This window comes from Saimiri boliviensis, chromosome 2, assembly GCF_048565385.1.
Source record: "Saimiri boliviensis isolate mSaiBol1 chromosome 2, mSaiBol1.pri, whole genome shotgun sequence".
NCBI lineage: Eukaryota > Metazoa > Chordata > Mammalia > Primates > Cebidae > Saimiri > Saimiri boliviensis.
In genome coordinates, this window is record NC_133450.1 from 62,664,662 (window position 1) to 62,686,781 (window position 22,120).

At 42.2% G+C, this 22,120-nt stretch overlaps 1 protein-coding gene across 1 annotated transcript; it reads right to left on the bottom strand.

Moving 5' to 3' along the window:
• Nucleotides 1-248: 248 nt before the first annotated feature.
• UBR7 (ubiquitin protein ligase E3 component n-recognin 7) lies at nucleotides 249-22,004 on the bottom strand. The gene is made up of 11 exons (XM_003939836.4): nucleotides 21,802-22,004; nucleotides 18,888-19,021; nucleotides 18,441-18,501; nucleotides 17,297-17,392; nucleotides 15,131-15,184; nucleotides 14,506-14,611; nucleotides 12,770-12,972; nucleotides 12,145-12,294; nucleotides 11,098-11,260; nucleotides 7,967-8,028; nucleotides 249-2,520 (listed from the first exon to the last, which is right to left on the bottom strand). The coding sequence occupies exons 1-11, from the start codon at nucleotides 21,949-21,951 to the stop codon at nucleotides 2,428-2,430; spliced, it is 1,272 nt and encodes a 423-aa protein (XP_003939885.1). The 5' UTR covers nucleotides 21,952-22,004; the 3' UTR covers nucleotides 249-2,427.
• Nucleotides 22,005-22,120: the final 116 nt, after the last annotated feature.

Below are 22,120 nucleotides of genomic sequence, written 5' to 3' on the forward strand. Positions count from 1 at the left end.
GTTTTTTCTTAAGAGATGAGGTCTCGCTCTGTTGCCCAGGCTGGAGTGCAGTGAGTATCTATTCACAGGTGCAACCATGGCACTCTATAGCCTCCAACTCTTGGGCTCAAGCAATCCTCCTGCATCAGCGTCCCAAGTAGCTGGGACTACAGGCGTGAACCACCGTGTCTGGATATATACATTTTCTTATAACCTGCAGAGGAGGCTTTATAGACTTAAATATGACTAAAAACAATCTGAAAGGCAACTATTTTGTATTGGTTTTATTAAATTTTACAGAAACCTGATCGGAGTTAAGTATGTAATTGTAAGTCCAGTAACAATTTCTACAAAAATGCACATACAATGCCAGAATTCCTTAAAAGCAACTAATATCATATTTGTGTTTTGCATAAAACATGCATTAATATGTTGGCCAAAATCAGTCTCTACAAGAAGAGATGGTCCAATATAGTCAATAAGAAAACTAGTTGTGAATAACAGGTAAAAAAAAAGAGGTTTCCAGTTAATGTGAAAGATGGAATAGTACCTTTCATAAAACGAGCCCTTCAGCACTGGGATAACTGATTGGTACTATTGTGCTGCATGTAACGTTAATGCATCACCTCCAAGACTTGGTCCTGATTGATCATAAGAAGTAAGGGTCTTTCTGGTAGTCACATCAGATATTTGAGAAGATTAAAAACTTCCAGGATGTGATGGTATACTAATAGTGCAACATTGCAGAAAGGGTTCGAAACATGCTCAGACTTGGAAGAGTTCCTAAGCTTGATAAACAATCTCAAAGACACCTGAGCCTTTGAACAGAACCCTCTGCAGAAGGCCAGCTCAGGGCTCACCAGCATGTCCTGTGGCTACAGGACCTTCCAGTTACACATACCACCCTTCGTGAGGATCTGTTATTAGAGACTGTATGCCAGAGAACATGGTTGTATCACTTCTTTGAGGCTTTGACTTTCTGTAAGGCATAGTTCATCTCGTCCAGGGATTGGGCACTCAAATAAATACATGAATGCTGGACACAAAAGGAATATTAATATACATGGGTGGGCCCACAGCCTCAAATGCTTTTGTTAACATACATCAAGGTGTGTCTCCTACTGTTCCTCCAGAGGGAGAGAGAAGCTGAGGTTCTATAGATCACAAGGTGTTTTCCACATAGACTGAGGGGCGTCTCATATTGATAATAAGGGAGGTGTCACATCAACTGAAATGACTACCCCTCAAATGTGGGGCTCTATACAACCTTCCATGAGGATCTTAAAAAAAAACAAATCTCATAGTTGTTAGGGAAGCCGTGGTGTACATTAACATTATATACATAAAACTCATCATTCGTGCAGCCTTGGGCCTTGTTTGGAATCTCTTCCAGTCTGTCTCTTCCAAAACAGAGCTCACTGTCCTGCTTATTACACGTAAGCTAACTCAGGATCGGTTTTCTTCAGCACAGATTCAAGGGGAAAAAATAATTTATTGGAGTTCTAATAACATTTTCATAACAGAATATCAAAATAGGTCCATTTTTGATATATGCTTATGAATATCCCTGATAATATCAAGAAATCCAGAGGACTTCGTAAACCACCAAGATTTCACAGGGGTGAGACCCGGTCTGTTTTCTAGGCAGCAGAAAAGGGACTAGTATACTGGCAAATGTTCTCCAGGAAGCCCTGGGAGCGCTACAGTACTGAAATTCTATTTCTAGTGCCAGTGGAATCGTGAAAGAAAATTTCACTTTAAATGTATTAGTAAAATTCGTAACAAAGGTTTGCTTCCTCAACACTGTCATTCATTAATTTCCCACCTGTGACGGACATCCAGACCAGAAAACCATCAGTCCTGGCTACTCTGGAGGCTGGGCCCAGAGAAAACAAGTTCTAAGATCCTTTCTAAGCTATGACCAAACCTCAGAAAGCAGGGATGTGAAAGAAGGGGCAGACCAGGCGTGAGGAAGCTTTGACCCAAGGCACCACGATCATAGGGGTGAGGGGACCCGTTTAGGTTCTAGGTGACATGAAGAGAGCCTTCTATGATGCCTGCAGAGGAGGTCCTAGAAGGCAACAGCTCTGTGGCAAAACACACACATCGGGGAGTGAAATAACAGATCATTAAACAAGAAACCACTTTGCTTTCTCAAAACCAAATCAAACTTTTAAAAATGTATGCAAATAACCCTGGGTGCACTGGAGTAGGTGTACACTGGAGAAGTCTGTGGAATGAGCTGCATTAGCTAAGTCACAAAGGATGCTGGCTGTGAAGTCAGCATCCACACTGTGGCTACTGCAGCTAAGGAGAACGAAGGGAGCGTGAGGCCTCTCCACACAGAGGACGGAAAGGGGGCCAAATGCGAACCACACCTCTTTTATTATTCCAAGAATAGGAAGCGGCATTTTCATTGGCCTGAATGAGAAAGCTTCACTCTCCACTCTAGCTGCAGTAATACTGCATCCCGTCCACTCTTCTTCTCTTTTTTGACTGAAACTCTTCAAAGAACTGCTGAATGTCCTCTCTCTTAACAACCTATTGATGAAAAGCAAAGATTATGAAAGGGAACTAACAGAATCGCATTACAAGGCCATAGTATTCACAAACAAGTCAAATGATACTGCTAAGAATTATGTTAATGTGCAGTTAATGAGACCATCTCCATTTTCTAGAAGGGATACTCAGGCTCACAGGGCTGACCTACACAGAGCCGCACAGCTGGCCACAGCAGCAGAATGGTTCAAAGCTTGGTGACCCCTACCGCAGTTTCCCTTTAAAAAACGAGACAAAAGCAGCACCTACCCAGCAGGGTCAACTGAAGATCGGATGAGCGACAATGCCCATAAAACACTACCTGGAATGTGGCAAGTTCTCAAGATGAGCTGAAAAGTGGCAGGGCCAGCACACAAACTGAGAACCCCAAGCCCTCCTCAGACCACTGCCCACACCCTCTTACCACAGCTGTGTTTCTGAATGTCCTCCAGCTCTGCAAAAGCACCCACAGAAAACAAAATGTACTATGCTGTGAGACTGTGCTTTCCTGACCAGTAACAGAGGTTTTAAGAAAAAGGAACTAAAAAACCTTTCCGTCTTTGTCACTGATAAAAAAACAAACTTAGAATCAAAAATTAAAGATGTTTGCTATAGTCACAGAAAACTAATTGGGAAAAAAACCCAAACTATAGAAGCAGCACTTTAAGTAAATAAATCCAGCTTATGCAATAAAAACGGGAAATTTGGCTGGGCACAGTGGCTCACGCCTGTAATCCCAGCACTTGGAAGGCCAAGGTGGGCGAATCATGAGGTCAGGAGTTCGAGACCAGCTTGGCCAACATGGTGAAACCTCCATCTCCACTAAAAATATAAAATTTTGCCAGATGTGGCGGCGAGTGCCTGTAATCCCAGCTACTAGGGAGGCTGAGGCAGAAGAATCACTTGAACCTGGGAGGCAGAGGTTGCAGTGAGCCAAGACCACACCATTACACTCCAGCCTAGGTAACGGAATGAGACTCTGTCTCAAAAAAAAAAAAAAAAAAAAAGAAAAAAAATAATAAAGGGAAATTTATCTATTTTATTGGAAAAAGGATTCAGTGCTCCATACAAAGGTATTTATGATATTAGCAAAATAAAATATTACAAATAACAAAATAAGACAAAGGAAAATTACAAATAAAAAAACAAACTGGCCTAGGTATAGTGGCTGCACACCTGTAATCCCAGCACTTTAGGGGCTGAGGCAGGTGGATCACCTGAGGTCAGGAGTTCAAGACCAGACTGGCCAACATGGCAAAACCCCGTCTCTACTAAAAATACAAAAATTATCAGGGCATGGTGGCAGGCACCTGTAATCTCAGCTACTCGGGAGGCTGAGGCACGAGAATTGCTTGAACCCGAGAGGTGGAGGCAGTGAGCTGAGATCACGCCACTACATTCCAGCTTAGGCAACAGAGTGAGACTCCAACTCAAAACAAACAAAAAAGCCAACTGGGACAACCCAGCAGTCCCCGCTCACCCCAACAGTGAATGAGTGCCAACTGATCCAATTGAAAGCTGTGTAATGGCCATCACAAGAAACAAGTTTGTTTATTTTTCGAGACAGAGTCTCCCTCTGCTGCCCAGACTGAGTGCAGTGGCACAATCACAGTTCACTGCAGCCTCAAGTCCACGCTGGTCCAAACTTCTGAGCTCAAATGATCCTCCACCTCTCCCTCCTGGAATGCTGGGATTACAGGTGTGAGCCATAACACCCAGTATGTTTATTTTTATTTATTTATTTTTTTTTTTTGAGACAGAGTTTCGCTCTTGTTACCCAGGCTGGAGTGCAATGGCGCGATCTCGGCTCACCGCAACCTCCGCCTCCTGGGTTCAGGCAATTCTCCTGCCTCAGCCTCCCGAGTAGCTGGGATTACAGGCACGTGCCACTATGCCCAGCTAATTTTTTGTATTTTTAGTAGAGACGGGGTTTCACTATGTTGACCGGGATGGTCTCGATCTCTCGACCTCGTGATCCACCCGCCTCGGCCTCCCAAAGTGCTGGGATTACAGGCTTGAGCCACCGCGCCCGGCCCAGTATGTTTATTTTTTAATAAGGTAACATATGCTTACGGTTAGGAAGGAAGGACAGTGAGACAGGGAGAGTAAAGGAATGAGAAGAACACGTGAATGCATGTGAGCAAAAGGGGAAAGAGATACAGAGAAAGTAAGAAAGAGGGGTATAAAGTGAAAACTGCCCTTTCATTCCCTGGGGTAAGTGCTACTAAAATACTCAAAACGGCAATGCTAACTTGCAATAACTTTGTCAAACCACAGCTGATACACCAGTTTCATAAGCACCAAGAGTAATACTGCTGCTCAACCAGTGAGGAATCTGAACCCCTAACATATTCAGGATGCAGAGGCTGAACACATCCTGAAATGACTGCAGCTCAAAATTCTAATGTACTTGGCTAAATGCCATAGGAATTTACACTTACAAATGCTAACAAATACGATACTTGCAAGTTGCAAAATGAAGGATGTGTCCCTACCTTGGATTACAAACATTAACCACTGAAAGGCCGTAAGTAAAAGGAAATAGTATCTCTAGCAAGGATACTGTAGGAGACCTAACAACAGACAAACCAGACTGTGCAGCTTTTGGTTTCCAGATATCCTCAAATGGTCACAGCCAGTATGCACAGTAGAAATGCTAGTGAATACTTGGGTTCAATAACAAATCAGTTTTTTAATTTGCTTCACAAAATTTGTAGTTTCTAAGTATTATTATTATTGATTTTCAGAGACAGGGTCTTGCTCTGTCACCTAGGCTGGAGTGCACAGGTGTGATCATAGCTCACTGGAGCCTCAAACTCCTGGGCTCAAGCAATCCTCCCATCTTATCCTCCCAAGTAGCTGGGACAACAGGCACAAGTCACATGCCTGGCTAATTTTTTTCTTGTAGAGGCTGGGTATCATCATCTTGCCCAGGCTAGTCTTAAACTCATAGGCTCAAGCAATCCTCTCACCTTAGCCTCCAAAAGTACTGGGATTACAGGCAGGAGCCACTGTGCCCAGCCTGTTTCTTTTTTTATCAGATAAAAACATTAAATAAAAAGTAGTCCATCATCTAAGAACATCTAGAATTTAATATTATCCCTATGGACAAATACAACCAAAGCAGATAAGCTTTAGGGCAACCTGAGGTTTTTGTTTCTTTTTCTGTGAAGATCTGGTTAGTAATGTCATGGAATAAACCACAAAAATATCACATTTTTCTGACCTTTTAAACTATTGGGTCAGATAAAAAATTCTCTCCTCAAGACTGGCTCTACGGCTGGGCACAGTGGCTTATGCTTTAGTTCCAGCACTTTGGGAGGCCAAGGTGGACGGATCACAAGGTCAGGAGTTCGAGACCAGCCTGGCCAATATGGTGAAACCCCATCTCTACTAAAAATACAAAAATTAGCCGGGTGTGGTGGTGGGCACCTGTAGTTCCAGCTACTCAGAAGGCTGAGGCAGGAGAATCACTTGAACTGCGAGGCGGAGGTTTCAGTGAGCCAAGATCACGCCACTGCACTCTGGCCTGGGCGACAGAGCAAGACTCCATCTCAAAAAAAAAAAAAAAGTGGCTCTAGTGACTACAAGGACCCAGATGCTGAAGATACCTGTGAAGACTTTGAGTAAAAGTCTCCAGTGTGCGTGAAAAGAGAATATACCTATTTTTTTCTTTTATGTAATTTTAAGTAATATGTGTGATCAACTGAATAAAGAACACTGACCACAAAGGAGTGGAGGTGCAACAGCACCAGCATCAAGACAGCATGCCTGCACACTATTAGAAACACCTCGAATGTCCATTGACAGTTCAGAGGTTACCACACTGAGGCAGAGTGCTCCATTACACCCATGAACATTCCTAAGTTCTAGTATGAGAGAAACTTGAGTCTATATTAACCAGAAGACAGTCTTTATAACAGAAACAAGAATAACTGCGCGGTGGGGAGGTGGGGAGAGATAGCATGGGGAGAAATGCCAGATATAGGTGAAGGGGAGGAAGGCAGCAAATCACACAGCCATGTGTGTACCTATGCAACAATCTTGCATGTTCTTCACATGTACCCCAAAACCTAAAATGCAATAAAAATAAAAAAACTAAAAAATAAAAATAAAAAAAGAATAACTACATTAAGTTTTAACAACTGTGGGAAAGGAAGAAGTATTCCCAGTGATGGGGAAGAAAAGTCTCTAAAAAATGAGAAAACCATTTAGGAGAAGGCTCTTTTAACTTCTAACTTTACAATTCATTTTGCAGAAAGGCAGCAGGCAGCACTGTGACCCCGTCCAGAAATTCAGGCAGTTAAATGTTCTTCCCACATTTATGAGATAGTAAAAAACAACCTAAAGTAGGTAGGCAGAGATGACATCTTCTAAGAAAGCAGGGCTCAACCAGCTTCCTGAGTGGCTGACAGGAACAAGCCACCATGCCCAGTTTCTTTCTTTTTTTTTTTTTTTTTGAGACGGCATCTCAGTCTGTCACTCAGGCTAGAGTGCAATAGCATGATCTCAGCTCACTGCAACCTCCACCTCCTAGGTTCAAGCGATTCTCCTGTCTCAGCCTCTGGAGTAGCTGGGATTACAGGCACCCGCCCTCATACCCAGCTAATTTTTGTATTTTTGTAGAGACAGGGTTTCACCATGTTGGCCTGGTCTTGAACCCCTGACCTCTGTATGCCTCAGCCTCCCAAAGTGCTTGGATTACAAGAGTAAGCGACCATGCCCAGCCACCATGCCCAGTTTCTATTCTAAACTAAGGAACACAGAATCCCAGAAAATGGGTATGGTGTTCATTTTTCCTGCCCAGTCATTTTCCCCTCTCCCTCCCAAAGATGCATGCTTGAAGGTCAGGATCAGCAGAATTAGTACAGCGGATTCTTTCCAATGACCTTCTGCTCAGCTACAACTACTGTCTCAGAGGCCATGGGACTGCTCCCTCCCATCATTCTTCCTGGCCTAGCTGGGGTGAGTAAGGACTCCCAGTGTGACTCTGGTGTTTCACTACCTCTTAGTGATTTCCCTTAGCCTGACAATATGCATAAATATAGTCCCTGCATTCAACTCTCAAGTACCCATTTAAGTCATAGTCATTTTTATTTTATTTTTGAGATGAAGTATCACTTTGTCACCCAGGCTGGAGTAAAATAACGCAATCTCACAATCTCAGCTCACTGCAACCTCTGCCTCCCAAGTAGCTGGAACTATAGGCACCCGCCACCACACCTAGCTAATTTTTGTATTTTTACTAGAGACGAGATTTCACCATATTGGCCAGGCTGGTCTCAAACTGCTGACCTTGTGATCCACCCACCTCGGCCTCCCAAAGTGCTGAAATTACAGGCCGGAGAGACCCCGCCTGGCCAGTTGAAGTAGTTTTTATCATCAAAGAAAATAAATACTTCATTCAAATCTTACAGGGCTATGATTAGAATTGTTTAACTCAACATACCGTGCCTTCATCAGCAAATCTCTTGAGATAATCTTTAAGTTCAGTCTTCAAATCATTGTATTCTAAATCAAAACCATAAAAGTACTTAAATTTAGATAGACCATTTGCTTTCAAAAACAAAATATTCTTTGTCATTGACACTTGAGTCTGTTAATACTGCAATTTAAAATTTTCTTCAGTAAAGCTGCATAGAAACTCATTCCCGATTTCTCCCAAATTCCCAACACTTCCTCCATGTTAATATCTGAGACCTTTTTCATTAAAAAGTAAAAAGCAAAATTTTTTAAAAAGCAGAGCTATCCTAACTCCCATAAAGATTAACTAAGAATTTTTAAAAGGGCTTCCTATTTCTCTGGAATTCTAGTAGCTGAAATAAGCTTGGACTTGTCAAATATTCATTCATTCATTCAGAGACAGAGTCTCGCTCTGTTGCCCAGGCAAGAGTGCAGTGGCACAATCTCATCTCATTGCAACCTCTGCCTCCTAGGTTCAAGCGATTCTGCCTCAGCCTTCCGAGTAGGTGGGATTACAGGTGCACACCACCACACCCGGCTAATTTTTGTATTTTTAATAGAGACAGGGTTTCACCGTGTTGGCCAGACTGGTCTTGAACTCCTGATCTTGTGATCCACCCACCTCGGCCTCCCAAAGTGCTAGGATTACAGGCGTGAGCCACCGCACCCGACTAACTAACTATCCATCCATCCATCCAACCATTTATTTATTTATTTATTTATTTATTGAGACAGAGTCTCACTCTGTCACCCAGGCTGGAGTGCAGTGGTGTGATCTCGGCTCACTACAACCTCTGCCTCCCAGGTTCAAGCAATTCTCTTGCCTCAGCCTCCCGAGTAGCTGGGATTACAGGTGCCCACCATCATGCCTAGCTACTTTTTTGTATTTTTTACTAGAGACAGGGTTTCACCATGTCTGCCAGGCTGGTCTGAATTCCTGACTTCAGGTGATCTACCTACCTCAGCCTCTCAAAGTGCTAGAATTATAGGCGTGAGCCACCATGTCTATTTTATTGATTGATTGAGATGGAGTCTCACTCTGTCACCCAGGCTGAAGTGCAGTGACATGATCTAGGCTCACTGCAACCTCTGCCTCCCAGGTTCAAAAGATTCTCCTACCTCAGCCTCCTGAGTACCTGGGATTACAGGCACCAAAGTGTTGGGATTACAGGCTTGAGCCACCACGCTCAGCCCAAACATTGTTTTAAAACTGATTCACGGCCGGGCGCGGTGGCTCAAGCCTGTAATCCCGCACTTTGGGAGGCCGAGGCGGGTGGATCACGAGGTCGAAAGATCAAGACCATCCTGGTCAACATGGTGAAACCCCGTCTCTACTAAAAATACAAAAAAACTAGCTGGGCGTGGTGGCGCGTGCCTGTAATCCCAGCTACTCAGGAGGCTGAGGCAGGAGAATTGCCTGAACCCAAGAGGCGGAGGTTGCGGTGAGCCGAGATCGCGCCATTGCACTCCAGCCTGGGTAACAAGAGCGAAACTCCGTCTCAAAAAAAAAAAAAAAAAAAAAAAACTGATTCACTTAACAGTTTGTATTATATACAAGATACCTTGAGGGCTACAAAAATCTTTTAGGTGCAGCCTCTATCCTTAAAACATTTTTACTCTAATAAAGGCAAAAATAAATTAATAGTTATAGATAAAAGACAAGGCTGGGTACAGTGGGTCACATCTGTAATCCCAGCACTCGGCGAGCCCAAGGCAGGTGGATCACCTGAGCTCAGGAGTTCAAGTCCAGCTGGGGTGACATGGAGAAACCCTGTCTCTACTAAAAATAAAAATATTAGTGGGGGCTGGGCACAGTGGCTCATGCCTGTAATCCCAACACTTTGGGAAGCCGAGGTGGATGGATGACCTGAGGTCAGGAGTTCAAGACCAGCTTGATTGACCTGGTAAAACCCTGTCTCTACTAAAAATACAATTAGACGGGTGTGGTGGCAGGTGCCTTTAATCCAGCTACTTGGGAAGCTGAGGCAGGAGAACTGCTTGAACCCAAGAGGCGGAGTTGCAGTGATTGCGCCACTGCATTCCAGCCTGGCAACAGTGTAAGATTCCGTCCCAAAAAAAAAAAAAAAAAAAAAGGCCAGGCTTGGTGGCTCACACCTATAATCCCAGCACTTCAGGGGGCTAAAGTGGGCAGATCATCTGAGGTTGAGAGTTTGAGATCAACCTGACCAAAGTGGAGAAACCCCATCCCTACTAAAAATACAAAATTAGCCAGGTGTGGTGGCGCATGCCTAATTCCAGCTACTCGGGAGGCTGAGGCAAGAGAATTACTTGAACCTGGCAGGCAGAGGTTGCAGTGAGCTGAGATTGTGCCATTGCACCACAGCCTGGGCAAAAAAGAGTGAAATTCTGACTAAAAAAAAAAAAAAGATATATTAGTGGGGCACAGTGGCATGCGCCTGTAGTCCTAGCTACTCAGGAGGCTGAGGCAGGAGAATCACTTGAGCTCGGGAGGCAGAGGTTGCAGTGATCTGAGAATGCACCATTGCACTCCAGCCTGGGCGACAGGGCAAGAACCCTGTCTCAAAATAAATAAAGAATAAAAGACAGAAATGACTGATGCCATAAAAGTGACGTAAAAGTGGTAGCATCAAGTGGAAATGGCTGGGATAGAAATCACTGAAATAAGTTTGGCATGCTGCAGCTGGCTGGTGGGTGGGGATATAAAAGCCTGCAATTTAGGGGTTTGGGAGTATTTTCTCCTCTAGTGGTTTCCTGTGAACCACTGAAGCAACCTCGGGAACTGTCAAAACGGTGACATGCCTTGCTCAAAAAGATGACAGATAATGCTCAGAAAATTGTTTTGATGGATGGAAAATTTTTATTCATCCATCTACCCTGAATCAGAATAGCATATGTTGTGGTTTCTCAAGCATGAAATTATTCTAGCATGTAACTCTGATTCAATGATAACAGCAGCTGAAAACCCAGCGATATGAAAATCAAGCTACTGGCTACAATTCAAGATTTTAATTCTTTGTATTATATTAAAAATATAGGTATTTACTGGCCTCTTCATATTTTTTTACATAGTGAAGGAAGCTTCATGAATTTTCACACACACACACACACACACACACACACACACACAGTATTTACCACAAATGAGTTCCACTTGTTGGACTCTGTTCATGCTGCTAAGCGTGTCCATTAGAGGATCTCTCCTGTCAGTGGCCTGCTCAATCTTGCCTTTGTTTTCATAAGCCAGAACTGTGTCGTATTCATCTGTCAGGAACAAGACATCTAGATCTCCATACATTTTCTTTAGGGAAAAAAAAAGTTTCCCCATTAGAACTGTTTATCATTCTCAGAAAGTCAATTTCATAAGAACAACTAAAAATTTAATTTTTTTATATTAAGACCTAGAAAAACTGGAGCCTCTTAGCATAGAATTGCTAGAAGGATTTACTCTTTTTGCCCAAATTTCTTTCAGAAATCTCCCAATTTCCAGATGTCATATGGTCTATGAGATCTTTATTTAAAAAACATTGATTTACTGTACCTTTTTTTTTTTTTTTGAGATAGAGTTTTGCTCTTGTTGTCCAGGCTAGAGTGCAAGGGCATGATATTGGCTCATTGCAACCTCCGCCTCCTGGGTTCAAGCGATTCTCCTCCCTCAGCCTCCCAAGTAGCTGTGATTATAGGCATGTGCGACCACACCCAGCTAATTTTATATTTTTAGTGCAGACAGGATTTCACCATGTTGATCAGGTTGGTCTTGAACTCCTGACCTCACGCAATCTACCCACCTTGGCCTCCCAAAGTGCTGGGATTACAGGCATAAGGCACCTAACCCAGTGGATTTACTCTAACTTTTAAGCAACATTTCCAAGCAACTTTTTGATATAACAAAGAACTGCTATTTGCCACTAAAATTAAGATTAAAATACTGCATAATTATCAATTTATTCCACAAACATTCCAACCGTAAGTACTATGTCATAAATTTGCTTAATGTAAAATTTTTGAGGGTCTCCTAAACTACATTAATTCCATAAATATATTTTTCAGGTGTTCTGTTCTCTTTTTTATGTTTTTTTATTTTCCTTTCTTCCTCTTGTACAAAAATTGAATTTTTTTCCCAGGTGTTATTTTGGGGCACCAGTACACAAACCATGCTAACGCTGAACTTAATCAGATACTTACCATACAGTCTTGGCAGGTGCACAACTTGCTCCGCCAGTTCAGGGGCCAATAGGTGGCAGTGTCTTTTTTTATAAACTGCTTAGCTTTAAGCTCCTGAAGTCTGCAGCCAGATTTTGATTCTGCGTTGAGGCTTTCATTCTTAAATACTGTCTGAAATAAAATTAAATTTTGAAGCATATTTTTTAAAACTACCACAGTTTTCATAGTTTAGATTTTGTATAAAATTGTTTAGGCAAAGTATAAAATTGAAATCCAAAGCCATAAGTTTACAGAATTAATTCTGCTTTGCTTTTATTTCTTTTCGAGACAGAGTCAGTCTTGTTCTGTCGCCCAGGCTGGAGTGCAGTGGCATGATCTCAGCTCACTGTAACCTTCATCTCCTAGGTTCAAGCAATTCTCCTGCCTCAGCCTCCAGAGTAGCTGGGATTACAGGCATGCACCACCACACCGGCTGATTTCTGTATTTTAGTAGAGATGAGGTCTAACCACGTTGCCAAGGCTGGTCTCGAATTCGTGACCTCAGGTGATCTGCCCACCTCAGCCTCCCAAAGTGCTGGGATTACAGGTGTGAACCACTGTGCCGAGCCCAGTTTTATTTCTTGATGGTTTATACTTTACACATTACCTGGAGATCAGATTCAGAACTAGAGCTAGCACATGGTTCACTGTTCTCTGCTTTAACCTCCTGGACATCCTTTCCCTGTTCTGGAACATCCTCTTTGAGGGTACTATCTTGATGCTCTCCATTTTCAGGTTTAATAACTTCCTGATCACCTATTCCACCAATATTCCGCATCAATCCATCATCCTCAGTGGATAGTTTGGTTACTGTGGGTTCAAAGAAAAAAAAAAACACATACATACATATCTAACAGACAATAAAATCCCAACAGACAATAAAATCACTTCTATTTCTTTCTTTTGAGACAGACTCTCACTCTGTCACCCACATTGGAGTGCAGTAGCATGGTCTTGGCTCACTGCAACCTCCATCTCCCAGGTTCAAGCAATTCTCATGCCTTAGCCTCCCAAGTAGCTGGGACTATAGGTGTGTGCCACCATGACTAGCTAATTTTTTGTACTTTTAGCAGAGACTGGGTTTCACCATGTTGGCCAGGCTGGTCTCGAATGCCTGATGTCAGGTGATCTGCCTGCCTCAGCCTCCCAAAGTGCTGAGATTACAGGTGTGAACCACCATGTCTGGAGTACAGTGGCATGATCTCAGAAAAAACAGCTTTTTCTTTTTTTTTCTGAGAAGAAGTTTCACTCTGGTTGCCCAGGCTGGAGTGCAATGGTGCAATCTTGGCTCACTGCAACCTCTGCCTCCCAGGCTCAGGAGATTCTCCTGCCTCAACCTCCCAAATAGCTGGGATTACAGGCATGCATCACCATGCCTGGCTAATTTTGTATCAACTCTACTGAAAAGTAGAGTTGAGGTTTCTCCATGTTGGTCAGGCTGGTCTCGAACTTCCAACCTTAGGTGATCTGTCCGCCTCAGCCTCCCAAAGTGCTGGGATTACAGACATGAGCCACCATGCCTGGCCCTTTTTTTTTTTTCAGACGGAGATTCACTCTTGTCGCCCAGGCTGGAATGCAATGATGCGATCTTGGCTCACTGCAACCTCACCTTCCCAGCCTCCAGAACAGTGACAAATACATATCTATTGTTTATAAAATACCCAGCCTAAGGTATTCTGTTCTAGCATCCCAGACAGACTAAGACACCAACTCCTCCTCAACCAATACCATGTGTTATAATTAACCACTTATTTCAGTTCCATTTATCTTTCAAAATCCTATTCAAAAACTGCATTCTCCATTTTCTCTAACTCTGGTGTCATCAATACTCTGCATTGTATCATTTAAATATAAATTTGTTCTTGGTAGTATCCCAACCAATCTATGCACCTTGTAGAAGAAGAACATTTACAATATATTTCTTTTGTTTTTTTTTTTTGAGACGGAGTGTCTTTCTGTCACCCAGGTTGGAGTGCAGTGGTGGGATCTCAGCTCATTGCAACCTCCACCTCCTCGGTTCAAGCAATTCTCCTGTCTCAGTCTCCCAATAGCTGGGATTACAGGCACACGCCATGACATCTGGGTAATTTTTGTATTTTTAATAGAAACAGGGTTTTGCCATGTTGGCCAGGCTGGTCTTGAACTCCTGACCTCAGGTGACTCACCCGCCTCAGCCTCCCAAAGTGTTGGGATTACAGGTGTGAACCACTGCACCTGGCCAGAATATATACTATTTTATATGCCACAGAGTCCAGTTAAAAATCGTTGCTAAAAATTCTGAATTGAACATACAAATTTCACAAACACAAGATGGTGGCACACCAACTTCACAAAGATACCTACCTGCCAATTGCGCAGCATAAGCCCACAAGAAAGAACAACGTTTCATGCAGGCCTGGCATACCATCTCTTGAAAATCCCCACTCTCAGGAGGAATAGCACCAAGATGCTGTGAATATAGGAAACCAAATATTTTCCTTGTGATTGCCAAATTGTCCAGAATGTCCATTATTTCATTTATACTGTAATAATACACTGATCATATTGTTGGAATTTATTTTTAGGTTTTTTTTTTTTTTAATTTTATTTTTGAGATAAAGTATCCCTTTGTTGCCTAGGCTGGAATGCAATGGTGCAATCTTGCTTATTGCAACCTCCACCTCCCGGGTTCAAGCAATTCTCCTTCCTCAGCCTCACAATTAGTTGGGATTACAGGCGTGCACCACCCATGCCCAGCTAATTTTTGTATTTCTAGTAGAGACAGGGTTTCACCATGTTGGTTGGCTGGTATCGAACTTCTAATCTCAGGTGATCCTCCTGCCTCAGCCTCCCTAAGTGCTGGGATTACAGGTGTGAGCCACTGCACCTGGCCTTAGAATTTATTTTTAGAAGAGTAATTATAATATAAAATATAACCTTTATCTTTTTGTGAAGACAATGGTTTCAAAAGGTGGAACATTTTTCTTACCCTTCCGTGGAACCAGTCTTCACAGACTACACACTGGATCATCTCATCTGGAATCTAACAGAGAAAAGCAGTTTGTTAAGAATTACACTGAATGCGGGAACATGGAAGTAACCCTGGCACACAGTAGAATAAGATACGAAATATTTGTTCTACATGAACTGGTGTTCCAAAAGCTTACATTGAGATAAAATACTTTACAAACATCTCAAAGCTCTTTCACATCAGTTACTTAATATCTGATTCTCACAAAACTGTACAGACAAGGAAGGCATTCCCAGTTTATATATAAACTCAGCCCCAGGCAAGTAATGTGAGTGGACCAATGCAGACAGTGAAACTGGGACTTTTTTGTGCACCATCCTTTAGGAATAGTATACTCAGTTGTATTACTGTGTAAGGATGTTCACTCTAGCCTTCTATATAATATTGAAAAATTAGACAATGCCTTTCTGCTGCAGAAAAACCATCCTGCCAAGTAAACTGAAAAGTAAATGTTATGAAAAACCCCTTGAGAGGTAACTCCTCTAATTTGAATAAATAATTAAATGCTGGCCCTAGAAAAATAATATACCAAAGGACAAAGACTATTTTGGGGATGAGTTTCTTTTATTCCCAGGCTCTCATAACTACTAATTAACATCCCAGTGTTGTTCTGTCCTATTGCTATTGTGGCTTCTTAAAGCGAAAAAAAGAGCACATATTGTGGAATGAGAGGAGCTATAACACTTTACCACATATCTTAAAATATCCAAGTTTAAGCTTTTATTTTTGTTAACTCAGAGACCTTCAATCTGTCCATCTATATAATTTGGTTCAATAACTATAGTTCCAAGGCAATTAGAAAGCAAGGAAGAAGCAGAAGGCTAATATCTCTAAAGACAAAAGGCACTCTTTCAAATCCGTAAATACCCAAACAAAACCCAAACCAGTCAAAACATGGGCTGAGGATAATAAAGGACAATTCAGGATGTTGAATGAACTCATGAGAAGATGCATAACCTCACTTATGATCAGGGAAAGAAAAAAAATTTTAAGATACCATTCTTCATTTATCAGAACAGCAAAATCTTCAAAAATTGTTAATATGCAGCATTGACAAAAGTGTTGGGGAAAAAACACTATCATATACTGTTGGTGGTTCAATTTTTTTGGCAGATATGATCACAATTTTATTTGATTATTTATTATTATTATTTGATACAGGGTCTCACTCTGTTACCCAGGCTGGACTGCAGTGCCACAATCCCAGCTCACTGCAACCTCTGCCCCATGGGTTCAAGTGATTCTTGTGTCTCAGCCTCCCAAGTAGCCAGGACTACAGGCATAAGCCACCATGCCTGGCCAATCACAATTTTAAATACCACAAATACACTTCGATCTGTTAATTCTACTGATCCATTCTACATAAATACTTGGAGTATACTCAGTTGTATTACTGTATAAGGATGTTCACTCTAGCTTTCTTTATAATATTGAAAAATTAGACAATGACATTCTGCTACAGAAGAACAATTAGGTTGACTAACTTATGGCATGTGAAGTTATAGGATACTCTGCAGCAGTTAGAACAGGGTAAGTGTGTTTTGTTGACATGAAAGAATGTCTATGATACACTGGTGAGAAAAGCCAGTTGCAGAAATGAGTGTACAAAATTTCACCTATGTTAATAGAAAGGAAACTACACACTGAAATACACGTTCACTCAAACACTTTTATGTGCACAGAAAAAGGCCTAAACATACACACACCAAGTGTTAACGTGGTTATGCCTGGGAGATAAGAAGTACAGGAGTAAGGAAGAACTCATTTTGAATTTTGCATATACCTCTCATTGTCATTTTTAAGAGGACACTGTTTGTATACCCTATTTCTTAAAGAGACACCAGAAATTGAAAGCCATTTCTTAGAAAGTGTTTGGGGGCTGGGAGGCAGTCAGGGAAGGAGAGGAAGGAAAAGAAGCTCCGGCTTGGGAAAGTCCTCTCCAGTATTTCATCTCATGATGTAAAAAATGAATAGTTATGGTCCGATTATGGATCCAACCCAGATTCATAAGAAAAGACAAATCTAGAACCCTTTCACCATCCCACACTCTCTCCCGAAGAGCCAGACAGAAGCATGCACATGACAAGAGGTTGAGTCCCAGGTTTTAACCTCCAATTCTCTTACCTCGTCTTCAGGATCAGGATAAGGTCTCTTGCAAATGCAGTACAATCCAAAAAAGTTGTCATTGTACTTATTGCCAGAATTTACCTTTGCTTTGTCCTGAAATATAATATTGACTTCAATAATAATATGGTCTAATTTTAAGTATAATTTCACACATTATAAAATTTATGCATTCAATACATTTTCACATTATTTCCCCAAGAGGCTCATCTTTAATTTTCAAAGGAGAAAAAACTCACTACTACTAAAGGGATACTTTTTTCAGGGTGAAGGGAAGAAATAAAATTTTTTTGTACTTTTTTGTAGTAATTAGGAAAGATTAAATATACATATTCAATAAAGTGGAGATAAAAGTTAATCATAATTATCAACCTATGTGAACTGATATTGGCCTGGAATTTCAAAGTACTTCTTTTCTCTTTTTGATAGAGATGGGGTCTCACTATGTTGCCTCGGCTGGTCTGGGTTTAAGCCATCCACCCACCTTGGCCTCCCAAAGTGTTAGGATTACAGGTGTGAGACACCATCCCCAGCCTTATTTATTTATTTATTTATTTTTGAGGTGGAGTCTTGGTCTGTCGCCCAGGCTGGAGTGCGGTATCATGATCTTGGCTCCCCATAAGCTCCACCTCCTGGGTTCAAGCGATTCTCCTGTCTCAGCCTCCGGAGTAGCTGGGATAACAGGCGCGTACCAGCATGCCCAGCTAATTTTTTGTATTTTTAGTAGAGACGGGGTTTCACCATGACAGCCAAGGTGGTTTTGAATTCCTGACCTCAAGTGATCTGTCTGCCTCGGCCTCCCAAAGTGCTGGGATTACAGGTGTAAGCCACTGGGCCCAGCCTATTTATTGTTTTTAAGTCCTATCCTTCGCTTCGAAAGCCTCAGAGCATAAGCACAACCAATACAATTAAACCTGAATTACTTTCAAGTACATCTCTCCCCTAGACCTTTCACATTAACTACCATCTATCTTGTAGGCTCTCGGCAGTTTATAGTTTTTTCCAACTTAGTAAAAAATGAAATCCCCATCTGCAAAGAATAAGAACTTCTTTTTTGGAAAATACAGATATTTGTTTTTTCCCACTCTGGCAAATATCAACCTCGCCTGCTCTAACTACATTTATAGTTATAGTGCTTACTTACAGGAAATAATTTGCATTCCAAATTTTTAAACTTGCTGTTTCCACAATCACAACGAAAATTTCTGAAAAAAGGAGAAAAGGCCAATTTTATTTTTATTCTTACAAAATCCAATTTAAAATTTCTTCAAGCATTCAAGCACATAATAAGACTACAATTCTGGAAATTAGTATACACAAAAGCAAACAAAAGCAAATATTTATATCACATACATACAAACACACACAAGTAAAACGATGGCAGAGAAAGATGGTTAGTTTGAGTTTGTACCATATGTTTTTAAAGGCTCTAGAAACAACTCTTTCCAATTATATTATATAAAATAATTATATTAAATTTCACTAGTGTACAACTGCTTTGCAGGAAAAAACAAGATTAGGAATAAAGTGTAGATGGAAAAGAATGCATACATTTAGAAAGTATTTAATAACAACCTCTGACTATGTTTACCTTTTTGTGTATAGCTCAAATAGTTTGTGACTTCCATGACATTCGTAACTGCAAGCTAAACAAATTCCTGCTGGTTCTTCTCCCTCTGGGGTGCAGGTACTACAGGCATATAGTGCTTGTCTCTTTACTGAGCCCTAAAAGACAGACCAAAAATGGAAAAGAGAATTAATGTAATAGCATGGTTTACATAATACTCACACTAGGAACTGAAAAATAATTAAAATCAGATTATCTGTGGTCAAGATCATTCTGTAAAAACCATTAAGACAAAGAAGTTTACACAACAGAGCATCAACCAAAACACAGTTGCACATTTCACATCTATGCTAGCGATTTTCTCATGCAAGCACTTTTTTCTTTCTTTCTAATTTATTTTTTGCAGAGATGAGGTCTTGCTATGTTGCCCAGGCTGATCTCAAACTCCTGGGCTCAAGCAATTCTCCGCCTTGGCCTTCCAAAGTGCTGGGATTACAAGCATTAGCCGCAATGCAAACCAACATTTCCTAAAGTGATAGGAAGTCTGAATTTATCCGCCAGCTGTGAATAAATCAATGTTTAATCATTTTAACATGTGAAAACATAGGAGCATATGTATAGGTTTATACAATATCATACTTTCATCCTGGAAAATGTTTGTAAATCTACCAAAGAGATAATCAACACATGCAAAGAATCCCTTTGATTTTCAGGAGATGCATGCTTACGTATTTAGAGGTACAGTGCCATCAGGTGTGCAACTTTTTAAATAGTTCAAAAATTTAAAACGACAAACTGTAAATAGAAAAGGAGCTAAAACAATATGACAAAATGTTAAAAGTGAATATGTATGCCGAGTGCAGTGGCTTACGCCTATAATCCTAGCACCTTGGGAGGCTGAGGCGGGGTGGGGGGGGGAATCACCTGAGGTCAGGAGTTTAAGACCAGTCTAGTCAACGTGGTGAAATCCCATCTCTACTAAAAATACAAAATTAGCTGGTCATAGTGGTGGGCACCTGTAATCCCAGCTACTCGGGAAGCTGAGACAGGAGAATCATTTAAACCCTGGGAGGTGGAGGTTGAGGTTGCAGTGAGCCAAGATTGCCCCATTGTACTCCAGCCTGGGTGACAACAGTGAAATTTTATCTCAAAAAAAAAAAAAAAAGTGAATATGAATAAAAGGTATACAAGTGTTCATAATATTATTATCTCAATTTATCTGCAGATTAAAAATGCTTCAGGCCAGGTGGGGTCACTCAGGCCTGTAATCCAAGTACTTTGGGAGGCCCAGGTGGGCAGATCACCTGGGGTTGGGAATTCAAGACCAGCCTGACCAACACGGAGAAACCCTGTCTCTACTAAAAATACAAAACTAGCCAGGCATGGTGGCGCATGCCTGTAATCCCAGCTACTCAGGAGGCTGAGGCAGAAGAATTGCTTGAACTCAGGAGGCAGAGGCTGTGGTAAGCTGAGATCGTGCCATTGCACACCAGCCTGGGCAACGAGAGCAAAACTGTCTCAAAAAGAAGCAAAACTTTCATAAATCTTAACAATGTTAAAAAACAAACAAAGCTTCAAAATAAAAAGCTTAAAGAAAAATAGGCAAAACTTTCATAAATCTTAACAACGTTACCTTCCTCTAGGGAAGGAAGAAGACAGACAAGGAGGCTTCTGGGATGCCAGTAAGATTCTATTTCTTTTCTTTTTTTAAAATTCTATTCCAATAAGCCTTTTGCACTCCTAATGCTCTAGTTATTGAACTGGGTGGTGAGAACATGCACACTTTCCTTTCAAGCTGTGTACATGATTTGTGCAAATTTCCATATTTTTAAACCACAATAAAAAGAAAATATTAAGGAAATCCATTTTATAAAGGTAACTACACTTCAAAAATAGTTTACATGTAGATTTAGAACTTTCTTTTCCTTTTTTTAAAGGAAAGCAGGGGGAAAATTGTTTCAGTGGTGAGCAAAGGCTTTAAAATACCTGGGGCTATGTGTGGATATCAGGTTTATTCAACACTTTGCCGTCTAAACTAAACCTGGTCAACCATGACAACAGGTATTATGATCTCAGTTCATATCACATAATGAATGCCAAGTCTCTCCCCTCATCTCTCCAGTGTTCCAGTTCACCCCTCTGCCTAGGTAACACTTCTTCCTACCAATACTCATCCTTTGTCAGTTTTCTTCCTACCCATCCTTTTCCATTTTTGTACCTCGAGGTATAGGGTGAGTCACTAAACACCACGTCACACCCCCTCAAACACTTGCTCACTCACAATGCCTTCCAAATGCCAAACAGATCCTTTTCTCCTTTCTCCCCTCCCTTGCCAGAGTCCCTTGCTGTTCTGTTTCCGGTCTATTTCCAGGGGAGGGAACAGACTGCAAATAGACATGGGTACTTGCTTCATTTTGCCAAAAAAGAAAGAAAGAAAAAGTACTAGCTACCACTTGTCAAACTAAATTGCAGAGGAACAAGCTGTCAAGGAGCTCACCGCAAATCCCTATGGATGTGAAAATCTCTTTAACCTGACTCTCCCCATTCAGTTCCCTGATAAATAAATAAATATTAGGATGGGAAGAACAAGGACAAAGATGTCTGGACCTGAGAGGTCACGGGGTGGTTTCGTGAGAAGCAGTGGGGCACCAAGAAGCAGCTGGAGGGGAGGGACAGCGGCTCCAGGACCCAACCAGGCGGGCCGGGCGGAGTTAGAGACAGGGGAGAGAGGGGCCCCTGCTGGACACAGGCTGAAGGGGGCCCAGGAGGCTGCGGATAAAAGGGCAGAGTGGGCTTGGGGTGAGGAAGCGGCAGACGAACGGCGGCCCCGGACCGCCACTGAGGACACGACTGCGGCAGGCGGGAATAGGGACAGCCCAGCCGCGAAGGGGAGGCTCGGCGGGAGCCGGGGGAGACGAGGCCCGGGCCGCACGCCCACCTGCGAGTAGGAGCATTTCTCGGAGTCGCTGCCGCCCAGGACGGCGCACGCCTCATTCTCCAGCTCCTCGTCCTCCTCAAGGACGTCGACCAACGATACGACGGGCTCCAGCTCCGACTGCCGCCCAGCGGCGCCCTCAGCTCCGGCCATCCTCAACTGTCACCCGAACAGCGGCTCGGCCCCGGCGGAGGCGGGAAAAGCGGCCGTGAGGGGCGTAGCCGGAGGAGGCGGGGCCCGAGCGCCAGAAACCAATGACAAAGAAAAAAAGCGAAGGAAGGGGGAGGAGCGACTTCCGACAAACGGAAGTCACTCCCCTCCC

Coding starts and splice junctions, on each gene's coding strand:
- UBR7 (XM_003939836.4), bottom strand. CDS start 21,951: ATGGCCGGAGCTGAGGGCGCCGCTGGGCGGCAGTCGGAGCTGGAGCCC. Junction 17,393..18,440: donor TGGAATGCAAATTATTTCCT/GTAAGTAAGCAC, acceptor ATTATATTTCAG/GACAAAGCAAAGGTAAATTC. Junction 2,521..7,966: donor GATTTGCTGATGAAGGCACG/GTATGTTGAGTT, acceptor TTTCATCAATAG/GTTGTTAAGAGAGAGGACAT.